The sequence below is a fragment of the Diabrotica undecimpunctata genome, chromosome 10 (genome assembly GCF_040954645.1).
Source record: "Diabrotica undecimpunctata isolate CICGRU chromosome 10, icDiaUnde3, whole genome shotgun sequence".
Taxonomy (NCBI): domain Eukaryota; kingdom Metazoa; phylum Arthropoda; class Insecta; order Coleoptera; family Chrysomelidae; genus Diabrotica; species Diabrotica undecimpunctata.
The window spans coordinates 69,729,755-69,751,198 of record NC_092812.1 but is presented as its reverse complement, the minus strand read 5'-3'; the positions used below and the strand labels follow the sequence as shown (position 1 = coordinate 69,751,198).

General features: G+C 32.6%; 1 protein-coding gene across 2 annotated transcripts in view; it reads right to left on the bottom strand.

Moving 5' to 3' along the window:
- cic (Putative transcription factor capicua) overlaps positions 1–21,444 on the bottom strand; it is a 51,692-nt gene that overhangs the window by 29,755 nt on the left and 493 nt on the right. For both annotated transcript variants that reach the window (XM_072546561.1, XM_072546560.1), the window contains exon 2: positions 20,883–21,324. In XM_072546561.1, coding sequence (XP_072402662.1) covers positions 20,883–21,197 — 315 coding nt within the window. In that variant the 5' untranslated portion in view covers positions 21,198–21,324. The remainder of the gene's footprint in view (positions 1–20,882; positions 21,325–21,444) is intronic.

Genomic DNA, 21,444 nt, shown 5'->3' with positions numbered 1-21,444 from the left:
GAATGAAAGAGTGATTTTTTAAGACATCACTCTTTTATTCAACAACATTGACCGAAGATCACCCATTATCAGCAATACAGGATAGTTTGAACTATGTATCACCAATCATTATATAAAAACTCTTGTACCGACATGTAAGTAGTATCTTGTTTATTTATAATTTCTTACAATTCAATAGATTATCTCTTACCAATTTGTGGGTTGTTAATTTGTCTGCTAAAGCAATTTTATGAATATTAATAAACACAGACATGTAATATTGACATAATTACTATAACTTTTTTGATCTATATCTTTATAAGACAGCACCCTAATATGGGTTTTTTATAATTTCAGCATTTAATTTACTTTGTACCGCTTGACCTGAGGATGCTTTGCAAATTTTAGAAAGCGAAACCGGTCGTTTTGGGTAGTAAAATTAAATTGATTGTGAGTAAGTCTAATTTATTTCTTTTACCTATTTAAAAAAGAATATCTCAAATACATTATATGAAGTATATATTGGATAGAAAGGAAAGATTTGAATTATTTTCACGTTTCAATACTAATGCCTTGTGATGAACCATAAATTGTAATGGTTTATCATACCTTTTTGGTAGGGGATGTAAAAATAAACAGATGTTTATTTTAATAAAACAACAGAGTCCATTGTACCTCTCTAGAATAAATAGTTTTAGGTTGCATGATTGTTTGAAGTGAAGTATCATTGACATTTAGAAATTATATGACACAATATAATTGCTTCCATAAAACAATTGGTCTTTATTTTATTTTTATTACAATTTAACATTATACAGGGTGAGTCATGAGGAACTTTACATACTTCTACCATATGTAGAGTCCCTCAGGGAGCATATCATGTGGCCACTAAAAAATGTCAACTCCTCTTCTTTATTAATTAACAGGGTGATTTGTGTAATTGACCATTTATTTCATTTTACTGTAGTGTTTATACGGCTCATTTGATTTTTTTAATTTTTGCATGATACAGTACACTACTATCAAGCATTCGACTGGTATTAGCTAAACTAAAAAATTCCAGGACTGGCTTTGGAAAAATTAATTTAGGGATTCGTATTAAATATTACACCCTGTATAAATTTTTTTTAAAATGCAATAAGTGATTTTCAAACTACATAAATAGCCAATGAAAACGACATATGCGACAATGTTGTCGCACTTTTATTAAATTTTTAGTGAACGATCAAATCTTACCAAAAATAGAACAACCATAATGAAGTATCAAATTATAAGGTATTAATTTAAACAAATGTTATAAATTTCAAACATTTTAATTAAAATGAGTTCCTACAACATAATCTAATACGTAGAAAATTAACATCTTTACTGTCACTTTGTATTATCTCTACGATAGAATCAATTGTTTTTCAATTTTAAATTTTTACTCATAGATCGTATTGGGGCATTATTTTCGATAAATAATAAATTAAATTGATTAAAAAGTCAAACCTCTTGTATGTGTTAGTTTTTGTTGATTGTAAATGATTAAAATTTTATGTCAAATAATAATACATTGAATCAACTGTACTAAATAAAAATAAATCTAAAAAAGTTTAAAATGAAGGTTGGCGTTGACCGTTTGACGTTTCTTGATATTTTATACCCATTGTCATTATTGTCATTATCAATTGTTATTTATGTGTACAAGAATACATATTTCTTCTGTCATATCTACGTTAAGTACATTGTGTTAGTTTTGGTAGAGCTTTTGTTACTTTCGTTCAAAATGCCACATCAGTTTTCGACCACAGAATATGCAGACATAATATTTGTTTATGGATTCTGTAATGGGAATGGTAGGGCTGCTAGTAGAGAATATCGCAGGAGATTTCCTAATCGTCGAACTCCCAGTCATCCAACATTTGGGTCAGTTTTTAATTATTTGCGAGAAAATGGCACTTTTCCTAGTGGAACAACAGAGCGACATGTAGATGAAGCGCAGGAAGATGACATTATGGACGTCGTTACTATGAACCCTACAATAAGCACTAGACAAGTAAGTCGAGAACTCAATGTTACTCAATCAAAAGTAAGTAGTCTTACAAAAAAATAATCTATACCCATATCACATTCAAATGGTTCAGCGACTACATGCTGGAGATGAGATCGATACGTTGGAATTTTGTAGATGGATTAACAATAATCGACCAACGCTATACAGGACACTATTTACAGATGAAGCCCAATTTACTAGAGACGGGATAAATAATTCACGAAATTCACATGTGTGGGCAGAAGAAAATCCCCATGCTATTCGAGAACGTCGTTCTCAGATAAGGTTTTCGGTTAACGTGTGGATTGGTGTCATAAATAACCAATTAGTAGGTCCTTACTTTTTTGATGGTCCTTTAACAGGGCAGGTCTATTTGAACTTTCTACAAAATATTTTGCCGAATTTGCTTGCCAACGCGAACGTTGCTATCCGAGGGATGTATTTTCAGCATGATGGGGCACCCCCACACTTTTTACTGGCAGTGAGACAACATCTCAATAATGTTTATGGCAACAGGTGGATAGGACGTGCAGGTCCTATTTCGTGGCCTTCAAGATCCCCTGATTTCAATCCCGTTGATTACCATATTTGGGGACGATTGAAGCAACTAGTTTACGCAGTGAATATTAATAACCGACAACAATTAATTGATAGAATTATACATTGTTGTAATACTATTAGAAACGATTCCCAGAGTATCCGTAATTCAATACGTCAATTAACAATTCGGCAACAAAAATGTGTACAGGCTGCAGGGTTCCATTTCGAAAATCTATTTTAAATTATTTTTATTTTGTTACCATTATTGTATCTTTTCCAGTTCTAATTTATGGGTTTATCATAACTATGTACATATTTTTAGTTTTTTTTATTGTTCTTCGTTATTGTTAGTAGTTACTGTTTTTTGTTGTGCAGTGACTCAGTTTATCATTTCAATTAAAATGTTTGAAATTTATAACATTTGTTTAAATTAATTACCTTATAATTTGATACTTCATTATGGTTGTTCTATTTTTGGTGAGATTTGATCGTTCACTAAAAACATTGTCACATATGTCGTTTTCATTGGCTATTTATGTAGTTTGAAAATCACTTATTGCATTTTTAAAAAAATATATACAGGGTGTAATATTTAATACGAATCCCTAAATTAATTTTTCCAAAGCCAGTCCTGGAATTTTTTAGTTTAGCTAATACCAGTCGAATGCTTGATAGTAGTGTACTGTATCATGCAAAAATTAAAAAAATCAAATGAGCCGTATAAACACTACAGTAAAATGAAATAAATGGTCAATTACACAAATCACCCTGTTAATTAATAAAGAAGAGGAGTTGACATTTTTTAGTGGCCACATGATATGCTCCCTGAGGGACTCTACATATGGTAGAAGTATGTAAAGTTCCTCATGACTCACCCTGTATATGTTCAAGTGTGCCATATTCTTCACACTTTCAGTTTGGGAAATTTACAATTTTTAATTTAAATAAGTGTGAAGGTGCTAGTGAATGATCAAATCTAATTCTACAGTTAATTCTGACTGCATCTTTTTTGCAATAAAATTAAAGTACCATGGTTTAGAAGAAATTATCGACTGAATGCCTTTGTAAAATATTAGGTGAAATGACCATATGTATCCATCCATTCCTGACTTATATTTTTGGAATTCATATAAAGCTCTTCCGGAATTAATAAATATTTTACAAAATTATCAGAATCCGATGCTAGCATGTCTACTTTTTCCATTATGAATAATTCCACAATGAGCTTTAACCCAAACACATTATTTTTCCTTCCTCGTACAAGTTTTTAAAATTAGCTAACATATTTTTATGGTATAGTTATTACTGAATATAAGATATATTTTATTTTATGTAAAACAATTTTACAATCTGACATTTTAAAAATTGTTGTTTATTAAATAAATTATTTTTAATATATATTTTAATGCTTCTAATATAGTCAGTTGTTCGGCTGAATAGCTTGAAAATTCACTCGGAAGTTTTCTAGTCTCGAAATAGTTTTGTATAGGATCCCAAAAGGCAAATTTTTTTTTGATCGTCTTTTTTAGATGCATCTAAAAATATGATATAATTGTTAAAATACTTTTATATCTAAATTAAAGATTACATTTCTCAATGAATAAATAGAATAATATCTTATAAAGAGTATTACTATTTCGGGCATATCAGCTACGTTTGTTTGGTATACTGATAATGGTTCGTTTTTATACATGTCTTTACATTTCAGTCTTGATATGATAACATAAACTGAGTGATTCCTTTTTTTAGTAGATACATATTAGTCAAATCCATTATAAACAGGTTGTGAACTTTACTAACTTGATTACTATTTTTAGATAAACTTTTCCATAAAAAAAGATATTTTCTTCTTAGCTGTAAACATTCTACATGAGAATTTGAAACTGGGATTTTAAAGATTCCAAGAGACAATCTTGGGCATTTATTCGCCCAATTATCTAACATTTTTAAGTGAGTGGAGGCAAATTTCTGGACCGGCTTCACAGCTTTAAGAACTTACAGCCTTTAATATGTTTAATCATTTCTATGTAGTGTTTCCAGATTAATTTTCTATCAATTGTCAGTCCTAGGTATGTTAGGTGGGAAGTAACAGGAAAACTATGCTCTTGTTATACAATATTGTAACGATTGTTCTCACACTAACCTAAACCGTGAGATTGTATGACAGATATTGAATATTTGGTATCGCTGTGACAGCGGTATTGGTCAAATGGAAGAAGAAACTGGTTTAAAAAACTGTAATCAGATCCAAGATTGTCAACAGAATGACAACTCGTGGGCGAATAAAGGATCTGGGGACCCGTCGCCCTGCAAAAAGAGTCACACCAGTAACGAAGAAAAAAAAAGGTTCAACGGGCTAAAGATGGTACCATTGTTGATTGGAATCAGGTAAATAACATTACTTACCATTGTTTTTCTTTTATGTAGTCTACAGTTAAATAATATTAATATTTCAGGTTTGTTTTTTGAACGAATCTATCGTGCAGATCCTCATGGATAGAGCTAAATTTGTGAGGAGAAGAGCTAGGGAAAAATACAAAGCAAATTGTATTGTAAGGACGGTATAGCACCCACTGAGCATCATGGTGTGGTCTATCAAAAGCAGTCAAGGAACTGGTAGACTCGACATTGTCTCGACCAGCATTTGAGAATACTGCAAACAAAAATGCTTCCCCAGGTCCAGGAGTGATTTCCGAATAAGAGTTTTAAGTTAATGCATGACTCGATGCCTTTTCACAAGACAAAAACTTTTACAAAATTCCGTGTTGACAACCAGATACCGGTGCTCGGCTGACCTGACAATTCGCCAGATCTGAATCCAATAGAAAATCTTTGGAAGCTCATGAAGAAAATAAAAATTTAATGAAATTATAACCATAAAGCGTCAGTTGATCGAGCGTTTAATATCAGTATGGCACAGGAGTGGAACAATTCAACAAAATTGCCAGAAATACATAGAAAATATGTCAAGAAGGTGTTGCAAAGAGTGACACTACCAATTACCTAATAATAGTAATAATATAATTAACTCGTTTCTTTTTAAAGATTTGTAAACTGTATTAGGTTCTAAATCACAGTAAAACAGAATTAACTACCAAAATATGTTTTACGGTTCAATTACCTATCATTATTAAACAAACAGTAAAATTTTATGGGGTGGATCTAATAATTTGATCACCCACTGTATATTGTATGCAACATAGGACTCAAAACATTGCCTTGATGTAATCCCAGATTTATAGTTCTTGTATTTAAAATTTCCTCGTTTAGTTAAAGGTTAATTACTCGATTACACTAGAATTTTATTATTTTTCTACAAAATTCACAACTAAATCCAATTCGTATGATCTGTTGATATAAAATTTGTAAATTTACTTTGTCGTAGGCTCCCTCAATATCCACAAAAACCGCTATGCTAAAACGATTTGACGAGAACGAAATATTAGTGTTAGTTACTAAATGGGTGATATTTTCTATTGTGGAGTGTGCTTTTCTAAATCCAAAATGATATTTTGGTGGCTTGAGGTGGCATCATAGCCAATATTCCATTCTTCTTCTGAGTATTCTCATGAATTATTTTAAAGCACAAGAAGACCAATGATACGCTCCTCTACGATTCTGCTAGATTTGGATCTTTTTGCGGTTTCAATATTGGAATCATAATGTTTATAACATTATATAATGAATGTTATCGACATCAGGACCGGATTTAAGAAACATAGCACTGGAATATATGCGCACACAACAATTTCCTATGGTGGTATAAAAGACTATCATTATTGTTTCAACTAAAGCATGATTCAATCATCGATGTATAAATAAGAGAGTTACATTGTCGAACTCAACAATAACATGAAGAAAAATACTATAAAAAAAGTAAAATATATCAAAAACTCATTGTGGATAGCTTATCTATATTTATCAATTTTCAATAGTTTCCGTTGTAAACACATTCTTTGGGAAATAAAGATCATTATAAAGTCATTAGGAGAAGCGAACCAGTTTTAATCCCCATTGTCCACGCAAAGCAAATATGTCTCTTTGTCGATTTGGGTACTGGTCATTCGGACCAAAACTTGTTAGTAAAAGCTATGAAAGCTCAGTTCTATTTCATTTTTGCAAGCGGATGAAAGTAACTACATCATAGAGCCGTTGCCAGTATCTGTCGCGAATTCCAAACAGAGTATGACTCTTAGTATGCAAGTAAAACGTGTGGTGTTAAATGTATTGAACTGCCATCTGAACTTCCAATGAACTACCATCTGAACCAAAAGGTTCCAGTTTGACTATTACTGTGGAAAAAGTTTCGAAAGTATGCGGTCTGAGTGTTCGCAAAATTTATGACATCCGCGAAGAGGCCCAGCAAGGCGAACTGAAACTGGTACAAAAAAGAAAGAAAAACAGTTTCCAGTCCAATTCACGTGAGAGTACTTACGATGAGGGAGTACAAGGAAATCTCGTACAAGGAAAATTTTCTATGATTTTTTTTTGAAAAACATATCACCAACCATCGACAGCATAATGAACAGAGTGAAGGATGATGAGGACCTACTAGCTTTTTCAAAAACCACATTTCGTAGGCTACTACTAAAAGAGGTCGAGATTCGATAATGATGGAAAGAAAAGAAATCATATCCTGGAGACACAAGTAGCTCAGACAAATAAAAACATTGAGGAAGAAGGATAATGTAAACCTTGTTTATACCGATGAGTCTAGGACTAATGTTGGAGCTTCAGTCAAAGATGAATGGAGGGACACAACGATCAGGAATCCACGAGATGCCTTCATAAATGGGCTCTCTACTGGACTGAAGGCTCCAATCCAAAGAGATCCTCGGTTTGTCCTTCTTCATGCTGGAAGCAAAACTGGTTTTGTGACATGGGCCGAATTAACTTGCTTGGCCAAGAAGGGAACCGCTGATTACCACGACGAAATGGACGGGGATCTATATGAAGAATGGTTTGAGAAGACGTTAATTCCAAACTTGCCGAAAGACAAAGAAAACGTTGTCGTTGAATAAAAGGCAAATCAAGGATTGGATAATCGAAAAGAACATTTTGTTCGAGAAAGATTACCTAAAAGGTGAATTACTGGACACTGCGGCCGCATTTAGAGACGAGTACGACAAGTACAAAATTGAAACAATTGCGGAAAAATATGGCGTTAAAATTTTGAGCCTGCCGCCTTACCATTGCGAGCTGAACCCGATTGAGATGGTGTGGAGTCAAGTAAAACGGTATGTGGCTTCAAACAACGTCGATTTTAAAGAAAAAACGGTAGAACTGTTGATAAAAGAAGCTCACCAACGCGTATCTAAAGAGCAGTGGCATAATTATGTGAACCACGTCAAGAAAATAAGAGAAAAAAATTTTACGGTGGACAATTTGCAGGAAGATATTAAACCGGTGATAATTAATATAGGAGATGATTTAGATATGGATTGCGATTAGTATTAATTTACGAGAAATATCTTAGATTTAACGCTCATTTGTTTTTTAGTGCTGTACGTACAGTATATTTAAGTTATGATCTTCTTGTGTATTTTATGTATATATATTTATCGTATCGTACAGGGTAAACTACTTGCATTTTTTTGTATATATGTATATAAGTTAGGTTAGGTTAGGTCTCCTTCTTCAAGTCACAACCTCTCTCTTGATACAAAAGTAAGAATGCTGTGATACTACGTCTTCTGGCCTTTTTTATGGTGTTGAATCGGGAACCTTGAACGAAGATAAGTGCAGAAAACTGAAAGCATTTGAGATGTGGCTATATCGAAGAATACTTAAGATCCCGTGGACTGACTGAGTCACAAATGAGAAGGTCCTCAGAAGAATGAATAAGAACCGAGAGGTACTGATCACCATCATATCTTGATAGTTACAATTCTTCGGACATATTATGCGAAATGAATCCAGATATGCTCTCCTTCAAGCCATCCTGCAAGGAAAAATATTTGGAAAACGAGGTCCAGGAAGAAGAAGAACATCTTGGTTAAAGAACCTCAGAATCTGGTGGTGCAACAACATCTGTGCAGCTTTTCCGCGCTGCTGCAGACAAGATAAAGATTGCCATGATGATCGCCAACATTCGTAACGGATAGGCACATCAAGAAGAAGAAGAGATATTTTATGTACACAGGCATTTTTTATGGAATTAATTTGTTTTTTTTTCGTTTATTCTCTTATTTAACTTAAAATCAATGACTAACGATTTTTGAAACGAAGCGCGTAAGGTCCTGATTTCTCAGTCTATCGCCAAACTACCACACACCTACCACTGTGCCGACATGAGCGACATCGCTGCGCGCCGTAAGACCAACACTGCATTCTAACTGTGCCTTCTACCATAGGAGCTGTATTTTTGTTCTTTTTAATACTGTTCTAAAAGTATTTTACACTAAATTACTTTAAATAATCAGGATCGAAATATCACGTAAGGCTTTTATGACCTGGAAACCAGTTTTATGTAACAAAAACCTTTGGATACATATTCACAAGAAGGTCCAAAATTGTTATGTGTGGTCTATCCTATTATATGGTTATGAGACGCGGGCATTAAAAACAACAATACTTAACAAATTAGAAGCATTCGAATTGTGGTGAATTCAGAATTCAGAAATTCCAATGAAGAATTCAGAATGCTTGCTCACAAACATTATAAAGAGAAGAAAAACAGAATACTTTCGGCCATACAATTAGAGGACCCAAATACCACTTACTTCGCCTTATAATACAAAGAAAAGTGGAAGGAAAGAGAAAGATTGGTCGAAAGAAACTTTCATGGCTGTGTAATATTAGACAATGGTGTGGTACCACAGTAGAAGAATTATTTCGAGCAGCTGCCGATAGAGAACGGTGTCAGGAAATTGTAAACATGATGATGGCCAACGTCTGAATACGGACATGGCACCTAAAGAAGAAATTACTTTAATTAAACTGTCCATTCCAATTTTATTGATATTGTTTAGCTAAAGAGAGTAATCCGCTTTTCTTCTTCTTCAACCCATTGCAGCAGGACTTGATTTATAAATATTGTTACTACCTTACTATCTGGTTCTTTAAAACTATTATTTAAATTCCTAAGCTCTGATCATATTTGGTTAATTGTTGTATTTTTATTTATTGGAGTACAAAAACAATGTTTATTAAATTTTAAATTGATCACTTTTTTCTATTTAGGTAATAAATTTTTTCAGCTTTTTTTAATTCTGTTATAAATTTGTCATACTATTTTATATTATTTTGATTAGTCCCTTGTTAGAAAATTCAAAGAAATCGATAATACTACGGAAAGCACAGAAGAGAAGATAGAATCTCTTAATAACACGATAGACGACATTAAAGACAATTTTATAAAGAACGAAGAAGGTAAGAATAAGACATGGATGACGACAGAGATTCTGCAGCTGATGGAAGAAAGAAGGAAAAACAAGAACAATAACTCTCTAACGCCAAGAAATCAAAATTCTACAAAGTAAATATGGCGACTTCAACGTGGATAGAAAGGTAAGAGAAATTACAGGCAAATGTAAAAATAGAAAAGTACCTAAGTAAACTTGTTAATGACAACGGAGAGGTAATCGAGGACAAAGAGAGTATTGATAATACCTGGAAAAATTACATTCGAAATTTATTTTTTGATGAGAGGGAGAACGAGTCCAAAATTCCTACGGAAACTAGACCACCTATACTAGTGGCAGAAATAAGAGCAGCCATAATATCACTAAAAGCAGGGAGAGCTCCATGACCAAACGGAGTACAGTCTAAATTTCTTAAACTTCTTGATGATAAATATTTAAGAATACTATGTAAAATCTTCAATAATATCTATGACACAGGCAATATTCCAAAAGATTAGCTAGTTTCAGAATTTATTACGTTACCAAAGAAACAGGGAGCCAAAAAAATGCGGAGAATATAAGCTAATAAGTCTAATGAGCCATACACTAAAACTTTTTCTTAAAATTATACATCGCAGAATATACAAGCTATGCAAAGAGAGAATACAAGACACACAGTTTGGATTTATGAAAAGCGTAGGTAGGAGAGATGCACTGTTTAGTCTATAAGTATTATTCCAAAGATGCACAGATATGACTTGCGATATCTACACCTGCTTTGTGGACTACCAAAAAGCATTTGACACAGTTCAACACCGAAAATGATGGATGTTCTAACAAAAGCCCAAATAGATGATAAAGACCGGCGTATAATACAAAATTTATACTGGAACCAATCAGCCATAATAAGAACAAATCTTGGAGATGAACCGATGGAAGTGATCCAGATTTTGCGAGGCGTTAGACAAGGATGTATACTTGCACTTATAGTATTCAACCTATATTTAGAGGAAATATTTAGTGAAGCCTTGGAAAATTGCGAACATGGAATGCTTTTAAATGGAGAACGCCTAAACAACATCCGCTATGCAGATAACACCGTTATTTTTGCAGACAGTTTAAACAGTTTACAGCAACTAATAAACAAAGTAAATGAAGTTAGTGAAAGATTTGGACTACAAGTAAACATATCAAAAACTAAATTTATGGTCATCACCAAAAATAAAATTAGAGACGTCCAACCGCTTATCAAGAATACACCAGTGGACCGAGTAAAACAGTTTACCTATCTTGGAACACTAGTAAACGAACAATGGGATCACTCATCAGAAGTAAAATGTAGAATAGAGAAGGCATTTAACAACTTGGCCAACCTTTTTAAAGGCCACAACCTTAATCTGGAGAAAAAAGTAAGGCTCCTACAATGTTATATCTTCTCGATATTATACTACGGAGTTGAATCCTGGACACTCACTGAAGCGATGGAGAAAAAACTTGAAGCCTTCGAGATGTGGCTATACAGAAGAATCCTAATGATATCATGGACGGACAAGATAACCAACGAGACTGTACTACGAAGAATGGGGAAAGAAAGAGAAGTGATGTATACGATTAAAAAGAGAAAGTTAGAATATCTCGGACACAATGAGAAACGTCACTAAATACAGATTACTGAAAATAATCCTTCAAGGCAAAGTATTCGGAAAGCGAGAAATTGGGAGAAGAAGAATATCATGGTTAAAAAACCTGAGGAAATGGTTCTCCACAACAACAACTAATGTATTTAAAGCACCACTTAATAAAATAATTATAGCCAGAATGATCGCCAATATTCGAAACAAATAGGCACCAAAAGAAGAAGAAGTCCCTTGTTAAATAGTTTCAGAGAAGGTGACCTATTTGCTTTGTTCCATCGGTTTTTTACACCTTATCATAAGCTATTTGCTAACAGTTCGTAAAACTTTTATTTATTCCATATTACTATATGAGTTAAACATGGACTTAGAAGTAAACAGTCTGAGATGACTGAAGGCCTTTAAAGGGTGAGAATTCACACTTGAAATACAGAAAGTGTGTAACAAATTATGGGATTCCATTAAACCATTATTTCACGCGTTTTTACTAAAGAAAGCCCAACAGGTCTAAAACAAGTCGTTCTTTTTGTGATTTGCGGATCGTGTTTTTATCGGACTAACCACTCGACCAGCCAAAAACATGCTTTCCAAAACTTCCATAAGTCTAAGTAACACAGCAACCATCCTCTAGGCCTTTGTTGAGTTTTCGTCCGACGATTTTGCACAAAATTAATTCCCCATCTCAATACAAACTAGGGCCATCTCAATACAATCCAGGTATATTCAGGACCAGACCTCTATCGTAGGCTAAGAAGATTCAATTATACCAAGTCTACGTTAGAGCTGTGATGTTATATGGCCTAACACACGGAGCACTATGGAGCTAACACAAATAGCAAGCTAGAGGGTCATAGATGGATCTGCATGGAAAGGAGAGTTGGCTGTGAATAGGATCAGAAATTTCTTCCATTAGGCCACAAGAAAGCTCCTTAACACCAGGTATATCCTCGTCAGAGTACAGAAAATACATCGTAAAAACCCATAAATTGATTGATCATCTAATAAGAGTGTAGCCGGGTGTTTGCCAAAGACAGCCAAGTAGGGAAGTACCAAAAATAGTACCTACAGAGACAGACGTCCAGGAGCTCAGCAGCATAGAGAATATATTTGATGGTAATTAATCTGAATTTGAATTTTCATTCTACATGTAAAAAAAATTATCAAAGTTGGATCATAACCAGTTATTTGAAATCAAAATTTATCAACATTTCAAAGCTGAAGTTTTTATCTACCTGAGTGGATATATAGCTATTTTAGATACAAAACATTTTATAGTCCATTCAAAATCCAAATTAGTGCCAAATGAGTGAGCATGAGAATCCAATGTAACAGATTTATAGAGAGAAGCAGTGGATGACTTTCAAAAATATTTTATTACTGAAATTAGAACATAATATTTTAAAGTGCATATATTGTTATTTTATAGTCCATTCAAAATCCAAATTATTGCCAAACGAGTAAGCATGAAAATCCAATGTAACGGTTTTATACAGAGAAACAGTATACGAGTTTCAAAAATATTTCATTATTGAAATTAGAACATAATAAAATCCGTAAACTAATTTTCGAAACCAAATTCAGATTTTTGCTTTAATCTGTGCGTTCTAAGAATTGCAAGGCAAAACAAGATGTTAATAGAGATATGGGGAATCTAAAAATTGCATTAAAACAACATATCTCCTCAACTAAGCAAAAATCCTTAGCGAATTTGGTTTCTAGTACTCGTACAGAGTATATCGGAATAGAAGGAAAAAGACAGTTAAGATTTGATTTCACGTATAGTTCGTCTGTGTATGCGCTTATACGTATTTCGCCCTAAAAGGGCTCTTCAGAACGGCTATTCACAGTCGCTCTGAACGTGAAAATAAATCTCTTCTGTCTTAGGAAGTAACTCTAACATGGCTTCGTATGGACGCAAATAGCGACATCTGATATTAAAAGCCGTAAACTAATTTTCGAAACCAAATTCAGATTTTTGCTTTAATCTGTGCCTTCTAAGAATTGCAAGGCAAAACAGACGTTGATAAAGATGTTAATAGAGATATGGGGAATCTAAAAATTGCATTCCACAACATATCTCCTCAACTAAGTAAAAATCTTTTGCGAAAGCGAATTTGGTTTCTAGTACTCGTACAGAGTATATCGGAATAAAAGAAAAAAGACAGTTAAGATCTGATATCACGTATAGTGCGTATGCGATTTCATGTATGTTAGAGTTGCTTCCTAAGACAGAAGAAATTTATTTTCACGTTCAGAGCGACTATAAATAGCCGTTCTGAAGAGCCCTTTTAGGGCGAAACACGTATAAGCGGGTACACAGATTAGAAGGCACAGATTAAAGTAAAAATCTGAATTTGGTTTCGAAAATTAGTTTACGGATTTTAATATCAGATGTCGCTATTTGCGTCCATACGAAGCCATGTTAGAGTTGCTTCCTAAGACAGAAGAGATTTATTTTCACGTTCAGAGCAACTGTGAATAGCCGTTCTGAAGAGCTCTTTTAGAGCGAAATACGTATAAGCGGATACACAGACGCACTATACGTGAAATCAAATATTAACTGTCTTTTTCCTTTTATTCTGATATACTCTGTACGAGTACAGTTATATTAAAAAAAAAAGGGTACAAGTATTAGAAAGAGAAGTTAACGTCATCCTATTTGTGTAAAACCGGCTGGGATTTTTGGAGGTTATCAAATGTCATAAGTGATCAAAAATGCAACTAATAGACGTCAAAGACGTTTAATTTGATAGAAGGTTTAACGTTACGTACAATAAAAAATTAATATGCCTCGTCATTTAAGTGAGATTGAAAAGGCTCAAATAATTACGAAAATGGCAGAAGGATGGTCAATTCGAGCGCTAGCAAATTTCTATAATAGAAATTTGAAAACAATCTTCAGAATTAAGCAACGATGGGTCCAACAACAATCATTAAAAAGAAAAGTTGGTTCAGGACGTTCCAAAGTATCCACTCCTCAACAAGATGCTGCTTTAGTTCAATTCTTAAGAGATAATCCATTTGCGACGTCGAAGGATTCAAGGATTCATCATACGGGATTTCCTGGTGCCCAACCTACTGTAAGCAGAAGCATCAATGAATCTGAATTAAAAAACCGACCAGCTGCTAAAAAAACATTAGTAACTGTTGAACATCGGCAAGCAAGAGTAATATTTGCACTAAACTATATTTACCGCAACCCACAATTTTGGAACAACGTCATTTTTACTAATGAAAAGACTTTTCAGTCGACCTATAACGGTCAAATCCGTGTTTATCGTCCAGACAATACTAGGTTTGAAGAACGATATATTCACTCTCATAATAAATCTGGACGTTTTTCTGTAAATGTATGGGGTTGGATTAGTATACATGGACCTGGTGTTTGTTGGCGATTAGAGGGAAGGTTTACTGCCGACAATTACATTAACGTTTTGGAACACGTAATGCTCCCTTCTATTGAGCAATTGTATCCTAATAATACTCTTATATATCAACAAGATAATTGTTCATTCCACACTGCCCATGTCGTAAGGAATTGGTTTCAAACGTAAAACCTGGAAGTATTGCCATGGCCTGCGCACAGTCCAGATATAAATCCAATTGTCAACATTTGGGGAATAATTGTTAAAAAAATATATAAAAGAAATTTTATGCCACAAAATTCAGATCAATTGTGGGATACAATCTTAGAGTGCTGGGAAGATCTTGATCCAAATATGATATCTAATATAATTCAAAGTATGCCAAATAGACTAATTAAAGTTATAGAAGCAGACGGTTCTATCACCAAATACTAAATTCTATTTGTAACAGTCATTAAAATTATTCTTTATATAATTGTTGAATAAATGGTTTCGTCTAATTAATGCTCAACGTCAATGATTTATATTTTTAATAACCTGTGACATTTGATAACCTCCAAAAATCCCAGCCGGTTTTACACAAATAGGATGACGTTAACTTCTCTTTCTAATACTTGTACCCTTTTTTTTAATATAACTGTACTAGAAACCAAACTGGCTAAGGATTTTTGCTTAGTTGAGGAGATATGTTGTGGAATGCAAGTTTTAGATTCCCCAAACCTCTATTAACATCTTTATCAATTCTGTTTTGCCTTGCAATTCTTAGAAGGTACAGATTAAAGCAAAAATCTGAATTTGGTTTCGAAAATTAGTTTACGGATTTTAATATCAGATGTCGCTATTAACGTCTATACGAAGCCATGTTAGAGTTGCTTCCTAAGACAGAAGAGATTTATTTTCACGTTCAGAGCGACTGTGAATATCCGTTCTGAAGAGCCCTTTTAGGGCGAAATACGTATAAGCGGATACACAGATGCACTATACGCGAAATCAAATCTTAACTGTCTTTTTCCTTTTCCTAGAACATAATATTTTGAAGTTCAGCGGCAGGTAAATTTGAAATTAAACATTATACCGACATAATGAATGTTTATCGCAAAAATCAAGCTAAAATGTGTATTTTAATTTTCTCAAAAGTTAAAAAATGTCAATTAATTAACGTAACATGCAGCATTTAATGTAACTCTCCATTATATTTTCGTTTTTCCACATTCTAGATGCGGCATTGACGTTATTATATAATTATTATATAGAGTGGACCAAAAGTCTGGAAATGCCTACTTAATTATCTATTACATGGATGGTCTGAATTCTACAAAAACAGGGATACAACTATTTTTCAATATGAATATTTGAAATTTGATATTTGTAACGTTGCCAGATTTACCATTTTTCTGATATCATTAGTCACTTTTGTTTTTCAAATACAACACAACAAATGATAGTCATCATTCCCTCTCCTGATGTCACCCAATATGTAGCTTCGAATTTATAATAATTTTTAAACTGTTTGTTCTTTGTCTCGTGTTGTGTTAATGTATCAGTTAATGTTTATGATATTCACCATATATTGGTGGATAGCCTAATTTTGACAAAATGCCCCTGAAGATGCTCTAGGATCGAAAGTACTTGGGCAAGATTTAATAAAAACTGTGCTCTATATCTGTCTTTTATTTGATTAAAATTCATTTATTCGAGCATTCAACCTTATATCACGTTAATAAAATTAGTTGTACACCCAGTGAATATAAATATAATACAAGCCCAAGTTCTGACTTCAAAAAAAAGAAGATACCACGATTGAAATATTTTGCTAACTTTTATCAGAAGTCTTAGCTACTACTACTACTATCGGTTCACAGCGTTCTCCGACGCCTTCCGACTCCTAACCGCCATTCTTCTCTATTTAACCATAGACCCAGAGGGATTTCTCTTTCCTCTAGTTCTTTTTCAATTCCCTCTCTCCAGCTTCTTCTCTGCCTTCCTCTTTTTCTTCTTCCTTGTGGTGTCCACGTCAAAATCTGTTTCAGAATCCTATCATCTGGCATTCTCTGTACATGGCCGTACCATATTAACTGTTTTGTTTTTATGTCATCAACTATTGTATGCTTGACTCCCATCATTTCTCGTATTCTCTCATTTGGTATCCGATCTCTTCTTGATTTGCCTGCTGCTCTTCTCCAGAAGTCCATTTCTGTTGCTAGTAACAGTTTCTCTGTTCTTTGTTTCATTTGCCAAACTTCGCTGCCATATGTGATTACACTTTTAAGTATGGTGTTGTATATGAGTTGTTTGTTCGCTTTAGATATTGTTTGGTCCCACAGAATGCCGTTCATCATGGATATGACTTTTCTACCCTATATGTTTCTGTCTTTTATAGCAGCATCGAGTGTTCCATCTTGAGTTATCTTCATACCCAGGTACTTGTATTCATCACAGTGTCTAATTTCTACCCCATCGTCTAATATAATGGACTGCTTTGTCCCTCCAATACACATGGTTTCAGTTTTTTTAATATCGACTTCGAGATCCCATTTGTTATATTCTTCTAGAAGTCTTAGCTATGAGAAAAAACATGAATGCAGCAATTGCAGAACTCTTCTACGACCGGAACCAGGTCGACGTGAGTATATACCAGTCTCTATAAAGCGATGGAAAGCTCTCCATACTGTAGTTCTCAAAATACCTAAAGTTTCGGATACATAAACTTTACTTCTTCCGTCTTGTAGCAATGCAATAAATCGAGCAACATCTACTGTAGATAACACCATATCTTAATTATTTATTTAGTTAAATTCACATTTGAAAAGCTAAATTACTGTTGAATAAAATGTTTTAAACTTAGAAAACAATATAAACGTCAAAACTATAAAAAAAGTGCATACATGATCGCAATAAATATTTAAATTGAGACGCAATATGAAAAACTGCATAAAACTTTCAATGAATTTTTATTTTCGGAAATTTATTACACAATAATAATTGTTTTTACTTACAAAAATTTAAGTTATTCCAGAAATTTAAAGAAAACTAAAAATATCTCAGAAAGTAATGAGTTTATGTATAGAGAATGCTTTCTATAAATAAAATAAATTTGTAAAAATAAATAATAGGGTTGTAAATTTAAAAAATATGAGAAAATCATAAGCAATTTTTTTTTGTATTTTGTTATGTATTCAAAAATTTGTCAATGATTTCAGTTAACCTTAAATTGAAAACTAGAACATATTGTTTACCTTTTTATGTAAAATTAAAAATTATTTATGTATTCCTTTTTTATATACAGGGTGTTTATTGAATAGAGATATGGAAATAAAAATGTAGTGTGAAGCTTCATATTGTAAGAACAGGGATTATGAGAAGAATCTAAATATGAGAAAATATACAGGGTGTCCTATTTAAAAAATGTATTTTTGCTTTATCACATAGTTATTTATCATCCTGTAGAATTGGGCATATTTTCCAAGCCCAGAGAATAATCATTGCACACATTTTTTCTCATTAACTTTTTTGGATATTCTCTACCATGCCCTAGATGCCTCTGACTGCCCTAAAAACTCACCCTATTTGGTGACTTTAACCTTCCCCTTAATATTGTTACATTTCTTTGAAATCGACTTTATTCGGAACACCAACAATATTACAATACTTGTTTACAATAACTCAATGACAACTATAAACTTCAAATATCAAATAGTACTGTTCTAAACATCAAAACATGTCAAAAACATATGTTTATATATTTTTCTTATGTTCCAAAAGCCACTAGAAATGTCAGGAATTTTCAATGTCATCTTGAATGATCTGGAACTACTTCTTCTTTTTCATCTAGAGACTTTTTCTATATGAAATAATCTCATAGAACTGTTGTAACAATATCAAACTTTGTACCTCGAAAAGTATGGAAACCTCACTAATTTACTCAGGAGCTAAAAGAACTAATTATACCCAAAAAAGTTGCCCATTTTCTGTTTAAAAATACTCAGCACATGATAATCACCTATTTTCCACTCTGTCCTCTCAATGTAAAAACTAACACAGCAATGCTTTCAAATGTAAATAAATAATATAAATTAATCAGTTCTCAGTAATTCTAAATCTTTTTGGAACCATATAATTTCCTTATTTGACTGCAGATTCAGCTAATCGTATTGCAGCTTCCAGGGAGAGAAAAGTATTGCAGATTAATTTAAACATTTTCTAGAGTTTACAGTGATCTTTAATTAGACCAGACGAATAAAGGAGACAAGTTCAATAAGCCAGTTGATATTCCATTCATACAATTCTCTAGTGATTATAATTTGAGCAAAATAAAATTTTGAACCTTGTTCAAGTTCTTTTTTGGCTAAGTATTTATCATTTTGAACTATGTCATTTGATTTGTTATTACCTAGACCTTAAGTTACCTATATTCTTTATGTTTGTTATTATATTAATATTGTTCTCAATTTTATTCAGTAGCAATGTGTATGCATGTAATTGTTTATTTATACCTATACCATAAATTCCATAGGGTAAATAAATAATCTAAACTTTCATAGAAATCACACTTAGTGACTTTGTAGGGCTTTCCTGTATTTCAGTGTTAAAGATGTTTTGGATCATTTCTTTTTTTTTTTATTCAAAATCTCCCTTTGTTTATCTTTTTCTAGGTAGACTGAGGGTTACATAAATCTCAAGAAGCTCATCTCAAGTATCAGTAATGAATTAAATAATTTATTTAGTTCAAAACAAAACCACAAAAATGCAATTTAACTCTTTAAAGTTGCAACAAGAGAAGTGTGGAATTTAGGACTGTAAAATACAAGCTATGGGCTAATAGGAGAGAAGATATAATGTGAATATGTGCTGATAACAACATCATCATTTGTTTTGGGAATTTGGATTTTGAATGGACTATAATTCTTCTCATCATTTAAACTTATCTGCCTCACTTATAACAATAATTTAGAGATGTTATATACAACACTGTCTTTACATCACAAAAGTCATTTATAATTTCAATATCAATAATACTGTAATAAACAAACTAGATAATCACTAATCAGAGAAACAGTTCCAATCAGAGAAGGAATCAAAGAAGGAGATGGTTTTAAACATTTAACATGTTTGTATATTTATAAATAAAATCTATAAATACTAAATTTATAGTAATTTATATTAACAGTACAATAATACAAAAACTTGCTGATGATATTAAGCTGATAATATTAACTAAGTTTATGATACATGATTTTTACAATGGGTCCTTAAAACCGACTAAACCTATATCATAATTTGAATCTATTAGTACTACAGAGACCTAGGATTCAAGAAAACCGTAAAAAACCTAAACAACAAACAAATATAGCTGTAGTTGAATATGAGCACACCATATTATATAAAGAATATACAATATAGGTTCAAGGTCTTGTACATGGGAACAGAACACAATGGCAAAACGATGTAAGATGTACAGACAGACATGAAGTATCATAAATAGTAAAGGAAATAAATAGGTAAAAACTCTCCCAGAAAAGCATCAAAAAGATGAAGAAATTGCTGCCTGTTTATCTCACAAGAAATTTTATATTTGAATTAACATATCAATTGAGCTTCAACAAATGGAATAAGAATTCCAAAATTTTATTTTTATCAAATATTTGGTTGGCAATAAACAAAAAATTACAAATATCTTTTTAATTGATGATTTGGCTTCCAGATTTCCAAATACAATTTTTTAATCAAACAAACTGATTTTGTTGGATTAACAAATTATATTTTCAAAAAACTTTCAATCTGGAAGCAAATACATTAAATAAAGAGCTTATTTTACAATTTTTAATTTATTTACACATACTTATCTAGTACAAATTTATATTCCATGAAAGAAAAAAAATTATAGCAATATTAAATAAAATTGTTTCATTTACGCTAAAATAGAAGACACAAATGGGATCTTAAATTAACTCTACGTGTTACATTTAAATAAAAAATATATACTTACAGTAGAACCATAGGCCTCTTTAATAACACCTGGGTAATACCAGTCTCCTTGTCTAGCTAAAATTCTATGATTACACCATTCGCCAAGATCAATAACAATATTCTGTTTACAATTAGTGTGTGTAAATATTGCTTCCTCTTGGGTACTAGTTCTTGTGGGGTAAGAATAATCCACAGCAGTAGCTTGGGGAGCTGACATCACACTATGACACTGAACCACTGATATTGGGATACATGCAGCTTGTGAATTATTCTCTTCTAGTTCTGAGGGATCAAATTTACGCTTTTTGGGTAACTTTCTTACCCCCATTTCCATGTTTGAACACTACTTAAGGTGTCCAATGGATAGTTAACTTTTAAGAATAGGTTCTAAATGGCAATCTTGAAACATTTTTGCACTGTACTTCTAGTGGCATGAGATAGAAATCCATTGATACAATCATCTGAAAAAAAAGCAATTGATCAAAAGTTTGCCAACCAAAGTCGATGTAATGTATGTATATAAAAATATTAAATTTTTATACAATTCTATTTCTTTGCATTATCGTTTGAGAACAACAATA